Source organism: Balaenoptera acutorostrata, chromosome 10 (genome assembly GCF_949987535.1).
Source record: "Balaenoptera acutorostrata chromosome 10, mBalAcu1.1, whole genome shotgun sequence".
In the NCBI taxonomy this organism is placed as follows: domain Eukaryota; kingdom Metazoa; phylum Chordata; class Mammalia; order Artiodactyla; family Balaenopteridae; genus Balaenoptera; species Balaenoptera acutorostrata.
The window spans coordinates 32,191,101-32,211,346 of NC_080073.1; the positions used below are offsets into that span (position 1 = coordinate 32,191,101).

Genomic DNA, 20,246 nt, shown 5'->3' on the forward strand with positions numbered 1-20,246 from the left:
GAGATAATCCCTAGAATGCCTTTCACTGTGTTTTAACATTCTTTGAAAACAATGCAAACTTATAAAATCACTATCACTGTCATAATTTATTGACATGATCAGTACTCTTTTATGAAATACTTGACACTATATTCAATGCTTACTGTTTACACAAATGTTAAACGTAGTGTTGATCAATCAAAAAGAGGTCTCTCTGACCCTCCCATATTATACAGAACAGTTGATTATACTCACAGATTAAAAAATACTCTGTCAAATAATTGATAAGTATGTTAACAGAGAAGCTGAAGAGGAATTGTGGTTCCCTTAAAGGCTGACTAGCAGCATCAGAGTTGAGGATAGAACCATTTTCTGTTTTCTGTCCCTCTGTTAATAGGCTTTTTTGTTGTTGTTGTCCATATTCCCCATTGTCTTTTGTCTCAAATCATTCAGTTGCTTTTCTGTGGTGGTATTTTGTTACATGTTTGCTTCCATGGATTCCCCCCTTTACCTTATATATTCTTCATTGAAAATAAAACGTTAAGTGAAATGTTTATCTTAATCTTCCAGAGTATCAGTGTCTCATTTACTGAGACTTCATTTTCATTAGTGTATACACAGAATTATATGTAGTAATAATTATTTCCAGATATTTACTGGGATCAAACTGCCTTTTTTTTTTTTTTTTTGGCCACGCTGCGCAGCATGTTGGATCTTAGCTCCCCAACCAGGGATCAAACCCGAGCCCCCTACATTGGAAGGATGGAGTCTTAACCACTGGACCACCAGGGAAAGAAGTCCCCAAACTGTCTTTTAATAAATTTATTTGTTTTATTTTTGTCTATGTTGGGTCTTCGTTTCTGTGCGAGGGCTTTCTCCAGTTGCAGCGAGCGGGGGCCACTCTTCATCGGGGTGCGCGGGCCTCTCCCTGTCGCGGCCTCTCCCATTGCGGAGCACAGGCTCCAGACACGCAGGCTCAGTAGTTGTGGCTCTCGGGCCTAGTCGCTCCGCGGCATGTGGGATCTTCCCAGACCAGGGTTTGAACCCGTGTCCCCTGCATTGGCAGGCAGATTTTCAACCACTGCGCCACCAGGGAAGCCCCCCAAACTGTCTTTTAAAGTCCATGGGATGTGTAGTGATGTCCTTACTTTCATTTCTGATAATGGTAATCTGTATCCTCAGTCTGGCTAGAGGCTTATCAATTTTATTCATCTTTTCAAAGAACCAGCTTTTGGTTTAGTTGATTTTCTCTATTGATTTCTTGTTGTTTAATGTCATTGATTTCTGCTTTTTTTTTCTCTTTTTTTTTTTTGGCCGCACTGCGTGGCATGCAAGATCTTAGTTCCCTGACCAGGGATTGAACCTGCCCCCTGCAGTGGAAGCGTGGAGTCCTAACCACTGGACTGCCAGGGAATTCCCACATTTAAATGTTTTTGAATTATGTTTGGAAAACTGGTTGGCTATTAGGAAAGATTTTCCCTCCTGAGTTGCCATGTGGGTCTTAACGATAAACTAGTAGTGCAAACTTATTTTTCATTATATATGGGTTTTGGCTTTGTCTCAGACTCGTTTGTAGGGAATTTCTGCCTGTATTTCATAGCTGGAGAATATGAGATCTAAAGGTGTCAATTTCCACCAGGGAGATTTTCCCACAGTAGTGTTCTTTGGACTTCTCCCCCTTATGTTATTATGTTGCTCAGAGATATACCTTTGGACTGAAACCACCACATTTTGATGACTCAAAAATGTCACCAACCAGTAAAATTCTTGAAAATTTGAAACAACTGATTTTAGTTTCTAGAATTTTAAAGAACATCACATAGCCTGAAATGATTTGTTCACTAATGAACTACCAGTGTGTATGTCTGTAGTGGCAACTGTATAAGAATTCATTTAACAGGATAATGTGTTCTGTAATAGTCTCAGTAGTTTGTAATTGATAACACAGAATTTTCAGAATGTTAATTCCTATAGCAAGAACTTGTAACTTCGTAAAATGTGGTTCACCAGAGTTGCTACTTTCCGTATTTTATAATTAAATGTACTAAAAAAATCTAAATGTAATAGAAAAATTCAATCACAGAGATGGCTTTAAACACAAACATTTCTGAATAACACTTTATTCTAGCTCATATACAAGGACATTTTGGTATGCTATTTATACAGTTTTCTTAGTGTTTGTTCCCTACATTTGGACTAATCATACGAACATATCTATATGCTAGAGATTTGACCAAAGTATATGCACTTCAAAATAATATTCTATATTCTAATATTCTGAAATGCCTGTGTACAATCTGATCATTGTTTAGTCAGCAAATATCAGATTTAAAGTATCAGGATGTGGAATGTTTGATAAGTGTTTAGAATTTTTCTGACCAGAGTTCCATCTAGCTAGCCGTGGCGTTAATACAGGACCTGTATGTTTTTCTCATGGGCATGAGGATGTCATGTTACACTTTTTTCTTTTATGTTTCTCAACTTTTTGCTTAAACTTTTTCTCTCAACGTACTGTAGTAAGTCCTGTCAACATGTTTGTTTGAAAGCAAACCAAAACCAAATATTAAAACGGAAAAAAAAATTGCAAAAGAATCAGATTCTGGCTTCAATATATTATTTCTGTATTTGTAAACTGATGTTAAAAAATGCTCTCAAGATGGTTTTTAGGAAGGCACAATTTGGTAGCATCAATTTTTCACTTACAGCTTTTTCTAAACAAGATCCCAAGAAACTGCCACCTTAATTTTTCCGGCACGTACTTTTAAGCACTTCAAGGTTCAATCTGAAGTGCAAGTAAAACGCTCTCATTCTCAAAATTACTAAGAGTAAACAATACATTGGATAGTGAGCAGAATATGAAAATACAGGCTACTCTGTCAAAAGATGAAAGTTCTTATGGTATCGGGTTAGAGACTAAACGTGGAACAAAGGCCTTCATGACTGGAAAATCAGAGCTCTTGAAGTGAGCTCTAGCTATCTAAGCTTACAAGTTAAATGCAGAAAAACGAGAACATTTTGGTTCTTTTGAACAAGAGTGCAACAGCTAAAGCATTACAAATAAGGTATGGTGATAATTGAGTTAGAAAAGCTCAGTTACTACTCTAGGCTAGACTCTAATCAGTAAAACTATACTTTGTAATTTTCAAGAGTTTGGCTTCATATTTAAAATTTTTTTTACAGTATGTAATTACATATACAGTGTCCTGTAACTCAAACTATAATGCTCAAGTCTATAAGAAGTTTATTCGAGAGATGCTCAAAAGCCCCACTACTACTCTCCCTTTCTCCTATTTAGAAAAACCAACAATTTTGAAAATACTTGTAGCACAGAAATGCTCCATGGTTCATCCACAACTGCAAGCCCGTATCAATAGGCAGTTTCTCATATCTAATGTATTGTGTTATAGTCTCTAATATCATATGTCAAATATCCTGTTGATTTATGAACATTTTCCATGGGCAAGGGTGTTAAAGACAACAGGATCAAGTTGATGATGTTATTGTTCACTTTAAATACTAAATTGTGCTTGCATACTGAAAGTTAAAATGAGCTGCAGTAAGAATGGGAATATAAATATGTCCATTTGTACCATACACTAAAAATCCTAAAAATAAGAGAATGAAGATACCTTACGATAACTGAAAAATGAAAGATGAGAAGCAATAGGAATTGGTAATGGTATATTTTAATTTTTTGTTAAAGCTCTGAAGTTGTATTAAATTGCTAACCAAATTGAGGTAGAGGTAGACCCTAATGTTATTCCTTCCATGTGTCAGAAGTTAAGCCTCTCACTTCAACTTGTATGTGCTTTCCCCCTAATTATATATAAATGATTTAATTTGAAATGTGTGTTATGATAGAAAAATTACAGGATCATTCAAATGGTTATTTTTTTTTTACAAAATTCTTAATTACTAGTAAAAAAAAAAGTACTTATAAAATGTACCCAATGTTCTTCCTGCTGGTCATAAATATATTTGTTTTTCCTCCAAGTGTAGAAAAAAAAAGGGTAGAGAAACTATATTATGCAACCATTATGATAGTCATGTAATGAAGACACTAGAACATAACTAGTATGGTAATATTTTACCTTAGTGCCTAGTTTTCCTCTTTGAAGGTTACACATAGCTTTGATTCATATTAAATTTCCTACTAAAGCAGATTTAAATTCCATCAGACACAAATCTATTTCCATTTTAAATCACATACAAGTGCTAAGTGATCAGAGGGATGGGAAACACTAGGTAAGGCCTGGTGGGTGGTAACTTCTTCATGAGTAGGTAATGGAATCACCTGTTCAACCTCTAAAGCATTTAAGTCAATGAAAATGTAATCCAGACATCCATGAAAGCCACCAACGTAATTTGTGTAAGCAGGTTCACCACAAGCACTTTTCAGTTTGAAGAAATGGGTAAGAGACATGTTGCATCGTTCCTCTTCCCCATTGGAAGTCCAGTCTTCATGATCCTCTGGAATATTGCCACTGATGACAAAGTGATACATTCCTGTTGATGGGGTACTATTAAAGTCCCCACAAAATATAACTGGTATGCTGGGATACAGATCACAAGAGACGTGTCTAATGTGAGCCAAGGCTATTGCCATTTGAATGAGACGAATGTACCCACCTATGAATATAAAAAACGTGTTAAGTACTTTCTAAAGTTGCCTTTAAGTTAAAAAAAAGAAAGAAAAAACTCACAAACCACAGTATCTGGGTGACATTCAAGATATGTATTTGTATGTGTGGGGAGGCACTGGATGAAGGTGGTCAAAAGGTAAAACTTCCAGTTATAAGATTAATGGTATTGGGGATGTAACATACAACCACAGTGACTACAGTTAACACTGCTGGGTGGTATATTTGAAAGGTGCTACGAGAGTAAACCCCAGAAGTTCTCATCACAAGGAAAAAAACCTTTTTGGGGGTATTTATATGAGGTAATAGATTTTAACTAAACTTATTGTGATAATCATTTTGCAATATGTGTAAGTCATTATGCCATACACCTTAAATTGTATAGCGCTGTGTGTCGACTATATCTCAATAAAACTCAAAAAAAAAAAGACGTATTTGTGTAAAACAGCTTTTACCGACATTATGTTACCACGTTCAAGCCACTTGTGAACACCAATAAAACCTACCTTTGGGGTGCCAGTAGAGATGGGTATTAGCAACACATATCTTTTTAGAGGAGTCCTTTGTAGACTGAAGAACAGAAACCTAAAATAAACAGAAAATGCCAAGTTCAGTTGCTATTTCCCAATCTGAATTTTTTTAAAATCTAAAACTATATGATGAACTGACATTTTATTCCATATGCCTCCCTGCTGATGAAGTATGATTGAAATTATGAAATTTAATTTTGTTTTAAGTTTTGTAATATAAATGAATGGGATTCAGCATAACATTTTAGTAACAGTCCAATATACAGAGATAGCATGAATACATTTTAGATGACAACACTAAGGTTGGAGACCGTGTTTTTATGTGGGTAAGCGTGGGCTTTGGAGTCAGGCAGAACTAGCTTTGAATACCCACTCTACCATTTACAGCAGTGTGACCTGGAGAGGGACACTTCTTTTTCCTAAACCAGCTTCATCATGAGTAGAAAAGAGACAATATCATCCACCTCAAGGAGGACATTTAATTGTGTGGATTCAATTAAATGAGCTTACTCAGAGATGCATGAGACACAGGTGCTCAAAAAATGGTAGCTACTCTTCTTACTATGAACAAAACCAACTACCTAAAAACTCTGGACAACAGAGTTTTAGAATAACATCTATAAAATGGGAACAGTAGGATTACTATAAGCCAAAATTAAAATAACAGCTAATATTTACGGAGCACTTTGTACAACATGCCAGAGACTTAAAATTTTAATTCTTTAAAATGTGTCAAAACAGTGTTTGGCAAGTAGTAAGAAAATATTACCTATTAAATTATTGTATTTAGCTAAACACTAAATCATAAGCACTATGAAAAGTTCCTGTTTGTCTTGTTCAAGGCAAGCTGTAGTGTGCCTGGCGCATTACAGGTACTCAATAAGTATCTGCTCAATGATGAAGGAAGGAAGAAAGGCTAAATTACATGCTGAAAATACAAGAGCAAACACCTTTCAGTAAAATCTGGACTGTTTCATCTCTATAAGCACCCCCCGCCCCGGCGCCCCTTCCAGAACGAGTATGTAGAGACTGGCAGACTCTACCTGAAGTACAGAAGACCTCTGGAGCACCCTCTCCTGCGCTGATGGGTACAATGCCAGTTTCTCCAGCAGTTCTTTGTGAAGTGGGTCAGACTGCAGGGCTTCATGGAAAGGAATGTCATGCTGGCTAAGGAGGCTGAACTTGGACTTCCGGTAGAAAGTGGCCAGGCCTTCGTGCTGCTTGATTCGAAACACGCCCTCCAGCCCAAAGGCCTCCAGGGCCGGCACCAAGCTGTCTGTAAACACGTTGCGGTCAACTTCCTGCAAACAGATGAGGTCGGCGTTGTAGCCCGTGAGTTCCTTTTGGATAAGGTTCTGGCGATAGTCCAGTTCCAGGGCGTAAGGGGCACAGTACGGGTACAGGACCGTCCGCGAAAACTCAGTCTGGGCGTATGTGTCGGCCAGGATGTTGTAGGAGACAGTGCGGATGAGAGCGTCGTCCGTCACCTTCTTGGTGTACAGATGCCGGTGGTCAAAGGTGCAGGTGCCGGGCCCGGCCTCCACTGGACACACACTTTCCAACTCCCGGCTTGGCCCGAAGCGCTGCCCATTGCCTGGGGTACAATGAAGTTTGAGCCGTAGCCCGATGTCGGCATTGGACGGGGTGTAGACGCGCTCGTCCACATCCGTCTCAGTCCAACCAGGAGAGGGCGAAGAGGGAGACAACGATGAGGGGCCTCCGCCCTCAGGTTCCGCCGCTCCGGGTTTGGTTTCCTTGTACCAGCGGAAGAGGGAGCCGGCGGGATCCCCAAATTCGACGCCGAGCTTGGGGCACACCGGGAAGCCGGCCATGATGTAGCGCGGCAACTGCAGCTCGGTGAAGGCGGGAGGGTTGCGCTCCACCTTGTACTTGACATCGCCGATCTGCAGCACCGCACCGTCCTGCCAGGCGTCCACATTGAGCACGTCTTCAGCCACTGCCTCCTCCCGGTAGTACAGCTTCACCACGGGTTCGCAGGCTGCAGCCGGCTCGGGCCCAGGCCCCGCACAGGACACGCCGCCGCTTGCGTTTGGCCGGTTCTTCCTGCTCTTCTTGGCGGCGGCCGCCTTCGCGTGGCCTTTGAGGGCATTGGTAGCGATCCGGCTGAGGGCCCGCCCCAGCGGCTCGCTCTGGTCGCGCTGCATGTTCTTGTGGCTGCCGTCGGCCAGCGCGAACGACAGACTTAGCTTAGGCTCCGAGGGCACACAGCGCACCACAGCGCGCTCCATCGCGCCTGCCGCGGTCTCAGTCGCCGCCTCGGCCCGACTGTGCCGCTCCACCGCCGTGCGGACCCCACGAAGCGCGGCGCGGGCGCCTGGGAGCCTCCACATGAACCTGGTGGCCCAGAGGCTGACGAGATCTGAGGTTGGGCGACCGCTAAGCGTCAGGTAGAAACAGAAGAGCCGCAGCCGCCGGTTCCGGAACCCATTCAGTCCCTCAACTTCCGGCCGGCGAAGAGAGGGCGCACTGTGCTCCCGCCACGCACTTTCGCCAGGCCCGCTCACCAGCTCCTTTTTTCCATAGCCACTCCTGTGTCTAATCCATCCCAGCTTAATTTTTATCTATAACCAGAGTGATAAGACTGGAAAAATGAAGAAAATATAGAAGTTCCAGAGGGAAATATTAGACTCCATGGTTTTATCGAAAGTGCAGTTAGCGGGCGGGAGCGAAGGCGCGCCCAAGACGGAACTGGCTGGGGTGGTGTCACGGGTTTCGCTTCCCCGGAGGAGGCTGGCGCAGTTCCTGGTTGTTAACTCCGTGCCTTCTGGGGCTTCCTCGCGAGAGGGCGTAGGGAACTCCAGCCGGATTGCCAGCCTGGCTTCGGGTGTGGAAAGTGTTGCTCACTTCTCCACAGCATTCCCGAGGCTGCTCACCCTCTTCCGAGGTGTGGTGGGTTCACCTCAGGCCTAGCCAGCGCCGGCGCGCGGAGCAGAGCTTTTGTGGTAGTAACTACGAACGATATATAGTAGCTCCCAGTTAGTGAGCCGCGACTGTGCTAAAAACGTCTTTTACGGATGTGAGGACCAGAGAGATTAAGTTACCTGCTCAAGACCAAACAGTCATTGCTGAATGAATGACAGGAGACTGAGAATAGCCAGTAAGTAAGAGGATATGAGAAATGTAGCTTCTTTGAAAGCCAAATGAAGAAAGTATTTCAAGAAACAGAGTTTGTGTTGAATATAATTAATACTCTGTGATTAACTGAAGGAAAAAAAAAAACTCTTGAAGATTCAAAGAACAAATTGAGAATTCGCTTCTCTCCATAAGTGATGTTTGTATGTACTTTCCCGTCTCCTACAACTAGAATGTTTATTTATTGGGTCTCTAATAATAAGCCATACCCTTTCCCCTGGCTTACAGTGAAGAAAATAAGCCTTTTCTAAAAGAAGAATGAATTTTGCAGTCATTTGAAATGTATATTCCTGTCCTCCCCTCTCCCCACGCAGCAAGCATTTGACAAGGTAACTGGATGCCTGGTGGTATGTATGTAATCTGGGGCTACAATGTAGGGTAAAAGTCATTACATTGTATCAGTTGACTTAAGAAAATAAGTCTCAGTACTCCAGTTCATAGTATCATAGTACCCACATTAGCAAATATAAATTTTGAAATGGCATTTTTCTTCATGCATCTTTGCAGAACTCAATCTTAAATAAGCTGAAAGATAAAAGCCCTATTAGAAAATGTGGGAATTCCCTGGCGGTCCAGTGGTTACACCTCGAGGCTTTCACTGCTGAGGCCCAGAGTTCAGTCCCTGGTCTGGAAACTAAGATCCTGCAACCCGCTCCGGGAGGCTAAAAAAAAAAAAAGCCCTATTAGAAAATGACTTTCCTTCAAGCAAGCTGATCTAATTTAACTCTGTAGCACTGTAGCAGTCTTAATCCGAGTTTGAGACACATACCTTGAAGTGTCATACTTTCTTTTAGGTTTGTTTTTTTTTTTGATATTTTAATTTTTTCGAAGAGTAAAAACATATTCGTAGTGAAAAAAAGGTAATCTTCCCGCCTCTGACTCCTATGCATGCACAAACATTTACGAATTTATACCCTTCCCCCCACTTTTTTGCACAAATAGGAATGTAGTATACCCATGGTTCAGTACCTTCCTCTTTTCATTATCTTACATTATCTTTAGTCAGTTCTTTCAGGAGAAAGTATCTGCAAGTGTTCTGAAAGTGTCACAACTTCCCAAAGAAAGTTTAATCTGAACTCAACAGACTTAAAAATAATAAATGGTGTGTTTATTTTATGAGGCTAAATTGTAGCATAATTATGTATATAAATTATATACATTATAATTATATAATTAAAATTTGAGATTACAAGACTGAACCAATACTATGCTTTTCCTCATGCCAAAAGGAGAAGCGTCTAATAGAAATCATTTTATTCATCCATTCTCAATTCATACCAAGAAACACAAGCTAACTTTCACTAATCAAAAGTTACGGTTGTTGGAGTTATTTTTATTACTTATACATATATCTGCAGGAATTAGTGTGTGAAGACAAGTTTCTCGTAATTACCCTCACTTAGTTAATAACATTGGCATAGATCATTAATATACTTTTATCTTTTTTAACTTAAGGTCAACATGAAACTAATTTTGAGGGATAGCACTCAGAAATTTTGAGTAGTTTTGGTGATGTCACTTCAGGGTAATCTATTTTCTCATACATTCAAAATTTAATAAATTTTTTTTTTTTTTTTGGCTGCATTGGGTCTTCATTGCACATGGGCTTTCTCTAGTTGCGGCGAGCAGGGGCTACTCTTCGTTGTGGTGAGCGGGCTTCTCATTGCGGCGGCTCCTCGTCACGGAGCATGGGCTCTAGGGCATGCGGGCTTCAGTAGTTGTGGCATGTGGGCTCAGTAGTTGTGGCACACAGGCTTAGTTGCTCCGAAGCATGTGGGATCTTCCCAGACCAGGGATTGAACCCGTGTCCCCTGCATTGGCAGGGGGATTCTTAACCACTGCGCCACCAGGGAAGTCCCCCAAATTTAATAATTTCTATTTGCTTTCTGTTTAAGGGAATCAATCTCTTCTATTTGTTTGTTTCTTTTTAAATTATTTTTTCCAGTTTTACTGAAATATAATTGATATATAACATTGTATTAGTCCAAGGTGTACAGCATAATGATTTGATATAGGTATATATTGCCAAATGATTACCACAGTAAGTTTAATTAACATCCATTACCTCAATAGTTAGAATTTTTTTTCTTGTGATGAGAACTTCTAAGATCTATTGTTTGCAACTTTCACATATACTGTAGTCACCATGTTGTACACTATATCCCCAGAACTTGTTTATCTTATAACTGGAAGTTTTTACCTTTTTGATCACCTTCATCCATTTCCTCCATCCAACCCTCCCCCCACACCAATCTGTTCTCTGTATCTATGAATTAATTTTTTTTTAGATTCCACATATAATCGAAATCATACAGTATTTGTCTTTGTCTGACTTATTTCACTTAGCATAATGCCCTTGAGGTCCATCCATGTTGTCACAATGGCAGGATCTCCTTTTTTATTGTTGAATAATATTCCATTATATATCTGTATCTATATATCTATATCATATCTATATCTATATATCTTACATTTTCTTTACCCATTTATCCATTGATGGACACTTAACATTTAGGTTGTTTCCATGTCTTGGCTATTGTAAATAATGCTGCACTGAACATGGGGGTGCAGAGACATTTTTGGGGTATTGATTTTGTTTCCTTTGTGTGTATATATAACCAGAAGTGGAATGCTGAATCATATGGTAGTTCTACTTCTAATTTTTTGAGGAACTTCTGTTTCTATACTGTTTTCCATAGTGACTGCATCAATTTACGTTCCCACCAACAGTGCTATTTGTTTCTTATATTTAAAAATATTTATCATAATTTATGATTACATTATGTATTAATATACTATATAGCATAGTATATATATGATACAGCTATATCATTTTTTTCATTTTTAAAATTGAGATACAACAATATCACTTAATATAAGTATAATTAATGTTATTATAACAGCAATCAAAAACTTAGTTCGAAGAAAAAAAATTCAGTCAAAGAACTTATGTAAAACATAACACAGTTTAGCTCCATAAAGAACTCTTAAGCATATGGACTCATTTCTTTTTCCTGCACTCCCATTCTTAATTTTGAAATAACAATACATAGTTTAAAGCATAGTAATTTAGTCTCATAAGTTCTCTTAGCATCTTCATCATTTCTATTAAGAAATAGAAAAAAACTTTTTGTATAGTATTGGAGAATCATATTTTGGTGTCATTATCCATAAGTGCTTTTATATAATCAAGCCTGGGCTTCCCTGGTGGTGCAGTGGTTAAGAATCTGCCTGCCAATGCAGGGGACATGGGTTCGAGCCCTGGTCCAGGAAGATCCCACAGGCTGTGGAGCAACTAAACCCATGAACCACAACTACTGAGCCTGTGCTCTAGAGCCTGTGAGCCACAACCACTGAAACCCGTGCGCCTAGAGCCTGTGCTCTGAAACAAAGAGAAGCCACCGCAGTGAGAAGCCCACACACTGCAACAAAGAGTAGCCTCCACACACTGCAACTACAGAAAGCCTGCGCACAGCAACAAAGGCCCAACATAGCCAAAAATAAAATAAATAAATTTATATTTAAAAAAACCTTAAAAAATAATCAAGGCTTCGTGAAATATATTATCTGCTTATAAATACTATTTCTAACCCTTAGATTCAGAAGTAGAGCCCTTCAAGGGAATGCTTTTAAGCTGCAAATTAAATATGTAGAGATAATTAACATTTTTTTCCTTTCTTTCAAAGCAAAATATTTAATAAAATTCCAGATGGCTCTTTTGCAGAAATTGACAAGCTGATCCTAAACTTTATATGGAAATGCAAAGGACCTAGAATAGTCCAAATTACTCTTTTTATAAAAGAAGAACAAAGTTGGAGGACTAACACTACTCAAATTTAAAACTATAGTTGACCCTTGAACAATGTGTGGGGTTAAGGGCACCAACCCACCTCCTTGCCCCAGTGCAGTTGAAAATCCGTGTATAACTTTATAGTCGGCCCTCCAGGTCTGCTGTTTAGCATCTGCGTATTCAACCAACGAGGGATCATGTAGTACTGTAGCATACATTTAGTGAAAAAAATCTGTGTACAAGTGGACAGTTCAAAACTGTCTTGTTTAAGAGTCAACTGTAGAACCATTTTTACTAAAGCTACAGTAATCAAGACACTGTGGTACTGGAATAAAGATAGACATGTAGATCAAAGGAACAGAATTGATTGTCCAGAAATAAACCCTTACATTATGGTCAACTGAGTTTTCAACAAAGATGTCAAGGCAATTCAGTGAGGAAAGGACAGACTTTTCAATAAATAAACTGTATATCTATATGCAAAAAAATAAACTTGAATCTGTACCTCTCACGACATACAGAAACTGACTCTAAATGTATTATAGACCTAAATGTAAAACCTGTAAGTAGAAGAAAACACAGAAAAACTTCATGATTTTATCTATCTTTCATAGATAGTAACTTCAAAATCATAATCCATAAGAGAAAAAATATCCTGTTTGACTTTATAAAAATTAAAAACTTTTGCTCTTCAAAAGATACCATTAAGAAAATGGGTCTAGCCCGGGCCCCAGCTCCGGCCATGTGAGGCGAGGGCTGTGAACCTGCCTCAGGCAGCAGTCGGGACATCGAGTCTGGCCCCAACACGAGCCCTCTACCTGCAGTGGCCACTCCTGGAGCAGGAGCTGAGGGCCCTGACTGAGGCCCGCCAGATCCAGAGAGTGCGAAGCCCTCAGAGCCCAGCTGTGTGGCTGACAGTGTCTTGGTGCTCCGGCCGGGTGTCAGGCCTGAGCCTCTGAGGTGGGAGAGCCAAGTTCAAGACATTGGACCACCAGAGACCTCCTGTCCCCATGTAATATCAGTCAGCAAGAGCTCTCCCAGAGATCTCCGTCTCAATGCTAAGACCCAGCTACACTCAATGACCAGCAAGCTCCAGTGCTGGACACCCCAAGCCAAACAACTAGCAACATAGGAACACAACACCAACCATTACCAGAGAGGCTGCCTAAAATCATAAAAAGGTCACAGACAGCCCAAAACACACCACCGGACACGGTCCTGCCCACCAGAAAGACAAGATCCAGCCACATCCACCAGAACACAGGTACCAGTCCCCTCCACCAGAAGGCCTATGCAACCCACTGAACCAATCTTAGCCACTGGGAGCAGACACCAAAAACAACGGGAACTATGAACCTGCAGGCTGCGAAAAGGAGACCCCCAAACACAATAAGTTAAGCAAAATGAGAAGAGAGAGAAATACACAGCACATGAAGGAGCAAGGTAAAAACCCACCAGACCAAACAAATGAAGAGGAAATAGGCAGTCTACCTGAAAAAGAATTCAGACTAATGATAGTAAAGATGATCCAAAATCTTGGAAATAGAATGGAAATGTTTAACAAGGACCTAGAAGAACTAAAGAGCAAACAAACAATGATGAACAACAAAATAAATGAAATTTAGAATTCTCTAGAAGGAATCAATAGCAGAATAACTGAGGCAAAAGAACAGATAAGTGACCTGGAAGATAAAATAGTGGAAATGACCACTGCAGAGCAGAATAAAGAAAAAAGAATGAAAAGAATTGAGGACAGTCTCAGAGACCTCTGGGACAACATTAAATTCAACAGCATTTGAATGATAGGGGTCCCAGAAGAAGAAGAGAAAAAGAAAGGGACTGAGAAAATATATGAAGAGATTATAGTTGAAAACTTCCCTAATATGGGAAAGGAAATCATCAAGTCCAGGAAATGCAGACAGTCCCATAGGGGATAAATCCAAGGAGAAACATGCCAAGACATATATTAATCAAACTATCAAAAATTATACAAAGAAAAAATATTAAGAGCAGCAAGGGAAAAGTAACAAATAACATACAAGGGAATCCCCATAAGGTTAACAGCTGATCTCTTAGCAGAAACTCTGCAAGCCAGAAGGGAGTGGCAGGACATATTTAAAGTGATGAAAGGGAAAAACCTACAACCAAGATTACCCTACCCAGCAAGGATCTCATTCGGATTCGACGGAGAAATTAAAACCTTTACAGACAAGCAAATTCTAAGAGAATCCAGCACCACCAAACCAGCTTTACAACAAATGCTAAAGGAACTTCTCTAGGCAGGAAACACAAGAGAAGGAAAAGACCTACAATAACAAACCAAAAACAATTAGGAAAATGGTAATAGGAACATACCTATTGATAATTACCTTAAATGTAAATGGATTAAATGCTCCAACCAAAAGACATAGACTGGCTGAATGGATACCAAAAAAAGGCCCGTATATATGCTGTCTACAAGAGACCAACTTCAGACCTAGGGACACATACAGACTGGACGTGAGGGGTTGGAAAAAGATATTCCATGGAAATGGAAATCAAAAGAAAGCTGGAGTAGCAATTCTCATATCAGACAAAATAGACTCTAAAATAAAGACTTACAAGAGACAAATAAGGACACTATATAATGATCAAGGGATCAATCCAAGAAGAAGATATAACAATTGTAAATATTTATGCACCCAACATAGGAGCACTTCAGTACATAAGGCAAATGCTAACAGCCATAAAAGGGGAAGTTAACAGTAACACAATCATAGTAGGGGACTTTAACACCCCACTTTCACCAATGGACAGATCAACCAAAATGAAAATAAATAAGGAAACACAAGCTTTAAATGATACATTCAACAGGATGGACTTAATTCATATTTATAGGACATTCCATCCAAAAACAACAGAATACACTTTTTTCTCAAGTGCTCATGGAACATTCTCCAGGATAGATCATATCTTGGGCCACAAATCAAGCCTTGGTAAATTTAAGAAAATTGAAAACGTATCAAGTATCTTTTCCAACCACAATGCTATGAGACTAGATATCTTTTACAGGAAAAAGACTGTAAAAAAATACAAACACATGGAAGCTAAACAATACACTACTTAATAACCAAGAGATCACTGAAGAAATCAAAGAGGAAATAAAAAAATACCTAGGAACAAATGACATTGAAAACACGATGACCCAAAACCTATGGGCTGCAGCAAAAGCAGTTCTAAGAGGGAAGTTTATAGCAATACAATCCTACCTCAAGAAACAAAAATCTCAAGTAAACAACCTAACCTTACACCTAAAGCAATTAGAGAAAGAAGAACAAAAAATCACCAAAGTTAGCAGAAGGAAAGAAATCATACACATCAGATCAGAAATAAATGAAAAAGAAATGAAGGAAACAATAGCAAAGATCAGTACAACTAAAAGTTGGTTCTTTGAGAAGATAAACAAAATTGATAAACCATTAGCCAGACTCATCAAGAAAAGAAGGGAGAAGACTCAAATCAATAGAATTAGAAATGAAAAAGGAGAAGTAACAGCTGACACTGCAGAAATACAAAGGATCGTGAGAGATTACTACAAGCAATGATATGCCAATAAAATGGACAACCTGGAAGAAATGGACAAATTCTTAGAAAAATGCAACCTTCCGAGACTGAACCAGGAAGAAACAGAAAATATAAACAGACCAATCAGAAGCACTGAAATTGAAACTGTGATTAAAAATCTTCCAACAAACGAAAGCCCAGGACCAGATGGCATCACAGGTGAATTCTATCAAACATTTAGAGAAGAGCTAAGACCTATCCTTCTCAAACTCTTCCAAAATATAGCAGAGGGAGGAACACTCCCAAACTCATTCTACGAGACAACCATCACCCTGTTACCAAAAGCAGACAAAGATGCCACAAAAAAAGAAAACTACAGGCCAATATCACTGATGAACATAGATGCAAAAATCTCAACACAGTACTAGCAAACAGAATCCAGCAGCACATTAAAAGGATCATACACCATGATAAAATGGGGTTTATCCCAGGAATGCAAGGCTTCTTCAATATACGCAAATTAATCAATGTGATACACCATATTAACAAACTAAAGGATAAAAACCATATGATAATCTCAATAGATGCAGAAAAAGCTTTCAAAAAAAATCAACAAACACCTATTTATTATAAAAACCCTCCAGAAAGTAGGCATAGAGGGAACTTACATCAACATAATAAAGACCATATATGACAAACCCACAGCCAACATCATTCTCAATGGTGAAAAATTGAAACCATTTCCACTAAGATCAGGAAGAAGACAAGGTTGCCCACTCTCACCACTATTATTCAACATAGTTTTGGAAGTTTTAGCCACAGCAATCAGAGACAAAAAAGAAATAAAAGGAATCCAAATTGGAAAAGAAGAGGTAAAACTGACACTGTTTGCAGATGACACGATACTATACATACAGAATCCTAAAGATGCTACCAGAAAATTATGAGAGCTAATCAATGAAGTTGGTAAAGTAACAGGATACAAAATTAATGCACAGAAATCTCTTGCATTCCTATACACTAATGATGAAAATTTGGAAAGAGAAATTAAGGAAACACTCCCTTTTACCATTGCAACAAAAAGAATAAAATACCTAGGTATAAACCTACTGAAAGAGACAAAAGACCTGTATGCAGAAAACTATAAGACACTGATGAAATAAATTAAAGATGATACCAACAGATAGAGAGATATACTATGTTCTTGGATTGGAAGAATCAACATTGTGAAAATGACTATACTACCCAAGCAATCTACAGATTCAATGCAATCCCTATCAAACTAGCAATGGCATTTTTCACAGAACTAGAACAAAAAATTTCACAGTATGTATGGAAACACAAAAGACCCTGAATAACCAAAGCGATCTTGAGAAAGAAAAACGGAGCTGGAGGAATCAGGCTCCCTGTCTTCAGACTATACTACAAAGCTACAGTAATCAAGACAGTATGGTACTGGCACAAAAACAGAAATATAGATCAGTGGAAAGGATAGAAAGCCCAGAGATAAACCCACACACATATGGTCACCTTATATTTGATAAGGGAGGCAAGAATATACAGTGGAGAAAAGACAGCCTCTTCAATAAGTGGTGCTGGGAAGTCTGGACAGCTACATGTAAAAGAATGAAATTAGAACACTATGTAATGCCATACACAAAAATAAACTCCAGATGGATTAAAGACTTAAATGTACGACCAAACACTGTAAAAGTCTTTGAGGAAAACATAGGCAGAACACTCTATGATGTAAATCACAGAAAGATCCTTTTTGACCCACCTCCTAGAGAAATGGAAATAAAACCAAAAATAAACAAATGGGACCTAATGAAACTTAAAAGCTTTTGCACAGCAAAGGAAACCATAAACAAGACGAAAAGACAACCCTCAGAATGAAAGAAAATATTTGCAAATGAAGCAACTGACAAAGGATTAATCTCCAAAATATACAAGCAGCTCCTGCAGCTCAATATCAAAAAAACAAACAACCCAATCCACAACTGGGCAGAAGACCTAAATAGACATTTCTCCAAAGAAGATATACAGATTGCCAACAAACACATGAAAGGATGCTCAACATCACTAATCATTACAGAAATGCAAATCAAAACTACAATGAAGTATTAACTCACGCTGGTCAGAATGGCAATTATCAAAAAATCTACAAACAATAAATGCTGGAGAGGGTGTGGAGAAAAGGGAACCCTCTTGCACTGTTGGCAGGAATGTAAATTGATACAGCCACTATGGAGAACAGTACGGAGGTTCCTTAAAAAACTAAAAATAGATCCACCATATGACTCAGCAATCCCACTACTGGGCATATACCCTGAGAAAACCAGAATTCAAAAAGAGTCATGGACCACAATGTTCATTGCAGCTCTATTTACAATAGCCAGGACATGGAAGCAACCTAAGTGTCCATCGACAGATGAATGGATAAAGAAGATGTCACACATATATACAATGAAATATTACTCAGCCATAAAAAGAAATGAAATTGAGTTATTTGTAGTGAGGTGGATGGACCTAGAGTCTGTCATACAGAGTGAAGTAAGTCAGAAAGAGAAAAACAAATACCATATGCTAACACATATATATGGAATCTAAAAATAAAATAAAATGGTTCTGAAGATCCTAGGGGCAGGACAGGAATAATGACGCAGATGTCGAGGATGGACTTGAGGACACGGGAAGGGGGAAGGGTAAGTTGGGACGAAGTGAGAGAGTGGCATTGACATGTATACACTACCAAATGTAAAGTATATAGCTAGTGGGAAGCAGCCGCATAGCACAGGGAAATCAGCTCAGTGCTTTGTGACCACCAGAGGGGTAGGATAGGGAGGGTGGGAGGGAGTGCAAGAGGAAGGGGATATGGGGATATATATATATGTATAGCTGATTCACTTTGTTATAAAGCAGAAACTAACACAACAATGTAAAGCAATTATACTCCAATAAAGATGTTAAAAAAAAAGATACCATTAAGAAAATGAAAAGGCAAGCTACAGGCCAAGAGAATATATTTGCAAATTATCTGATAAAGGATTTGTATCCAGAATGTAGAGAACTCTTACCACTTAATGATAAAAAGGGAAATATTCCAATTTAAAAATGGATAAAAGATCTAGATAGACATTTCATCAAAAAAGAAGATATGTTAATGGATAATAAGCCCATGAAAAGATATTCAACATATTTGCATTTAGGGAAATGCAAATTAAAACCACAATGAGATACCACTATATGCCCATTCAAATACCTCGAATAAAAAGGATAGACAATACCAAGTGTTGGCAAGGATGTGGAGAAATTGGAACGCTTATATTTTTCTGGTAGAAATGTAAAATCTTTCAGCCACTTTGGAAAACAGTTTGACAGTTTCTTAAAAGGTCAAACATACACTTATCATTTATCCCAGCAATTCCTACCAATGAGAAATGAAAATGTATGTTCATCCAAAGATTTGCACACAAATGTTCATGGAAGGATTATTCATAATAGCCCCGAACTGAAAGCAATCCAAATGTCCATCAACTTGTGAATGAATAAACCAAATATGATATATCCATATAATGGAAGACTATCCATCAGTAAAAAGGAATGAACTTCTGTCACATACTACATATAGATGAACCTCAAACACATTATTAAGTGAAAGAAGCCAGACACAAAAGACCACATAATACATGATTCCATTTATATGAAATTTTCAGAAGTTGTAAACCTATAGAGACCAAAAGCAAATCAGTGGTTGCCTAGGACTGGAGGTGGGAGTGAGGATTGACTGTATATGAGGTCAAGGGAACTTTTTGCAGTGATGGAAATTTTTTAGAACTGGATCTTGGTAATGGTTGCACAACTGTATAAATTTACTTAAAAACGCATTGAATTGTATACCTTAAAATGGTGAATTCTATAGTATGTAAATTATACCTATAAAAAGCTATTTGAAAAAAGATGTACATTGTATTAGTTAGGATCTAATGAGGGAAGCAGAACCAGTAGATTATATATATACCCTATATGTATCCATTGTTTGTATGTTTATATATAGGGTTTCTTACAGGGAACTGGCTTATGTAACTGTGGGGGCTCGTGAAGCAAGTCCACAATCTGTAGCGGCAGGCTGTCAGGAAGGAAAGAGCCAGAGAGGGGAGAGCACCTGTACACCTAGCTGCTGTTTGGAGTCTAACTCAGGGCATGTCTAAAACTTTTTAAAAGGACTTCCACTGATTGAGTGAGGCCCACACAGATAACCTCCCTAGATTAACATCAATTTACAGGGGTCTTGAATTACATCTGGAAAATCTCTCACAGCAGCCCTAGATTAGTGTTTGATTGAGTAACTGGGAGAAGGTGAGTGCATGATATAATACTGTCCTCCGTTCAGTTCTGTAGTTTAGCCTAACCAAATTGACATGTCAAAAAACCATCACAGAAAGACAAATATCATATGATATTGCTTATATGTGGAATCTGAAAAAATGATACAAATGAATTTATTAACAAAACAGAAATTGACTCACAGACATAGAAAACAATCTTATGGTTACCAAAGGGGAAAGGTGGGGGGAGGGATAAATTAGGAGTTTGTGATTAAAATATACA

At 38.8% G+C, this 20,246-nt stretch overlaps 2 protein-coding genes across 2 annotated transcripts in view; one reads left to right on the forward strand and one right to left on the reverse strand.

Annotated features, from left to right (window-relative positions):
• Positions 1-4,051: 4,051 nt before the first annotated feature.
• PDE12 (phosphodiesterase 12) lies at positions 4,052-7,636 on the reverse strand. The gene is made up of 3 exons (XM_007192301.2): positions 6,193-7,636; positions 5,126-5,204; positions 4,052-4,608 (listed from the first exon to the last, which is right to left on the reverse strand). The coding sequence occupies exons 1-3, from the start codon at positions 7,498-7,500 to the stop codon at positions 4,166-4,168; spliced, it is 1,830 nt and encodes a 609-aa protein (XP_007192363.1). The 5' UTR covers positions 7,501-7,636; the 3' UTR covers positions 4,052-4,165.
• Positions 7,637-7,739: 103 nt separating this feature from the next.
• The window catches only part of DNAH12 (dynein axonemal heavy chain 12), a 246,848-nt gene continuing 234,341 nt past the window's right edge, over positions 7,740-20,246 (forward strand). Inside the window, exon 1 of the mRNA XM_028169151.2 lies at positions 7,740-8,267. The gene's annotated coding sequence lies outside the window, so the exon portion shown is untranslated. The remainder of the gene's footprint in view (positions 8,268-20,246) is intronic.

What these genes read in the sequence shown, in the direction of transcription:
- PDE12 (XM_007192301.2), bottom strand. Translation starts at nt 7,500, where the DNA reads ATGTGGAGGCTCCCAGGCGCCCGCGCCGCGCTTCGTGGGGTCCGCACG. An exon ending in AGAGGTCTTCTGTACTTCAG is followed by an intron (nt 5,205 to 6,192) that starts GTAGAGTCTGCC and finishes TGTTTATTTTAG; the next exon opens with GTTTCTGTTCTTCAGTCTAC. An exon ending in TCTCTACTGGCACCCCAAAG is followed by an intron (nt 4,609 to 5,125) that starts GTAGGTTTTATT and finishes TTATATTCATAG; the next exon opens with GTGGGTACATTCGTCTCATT.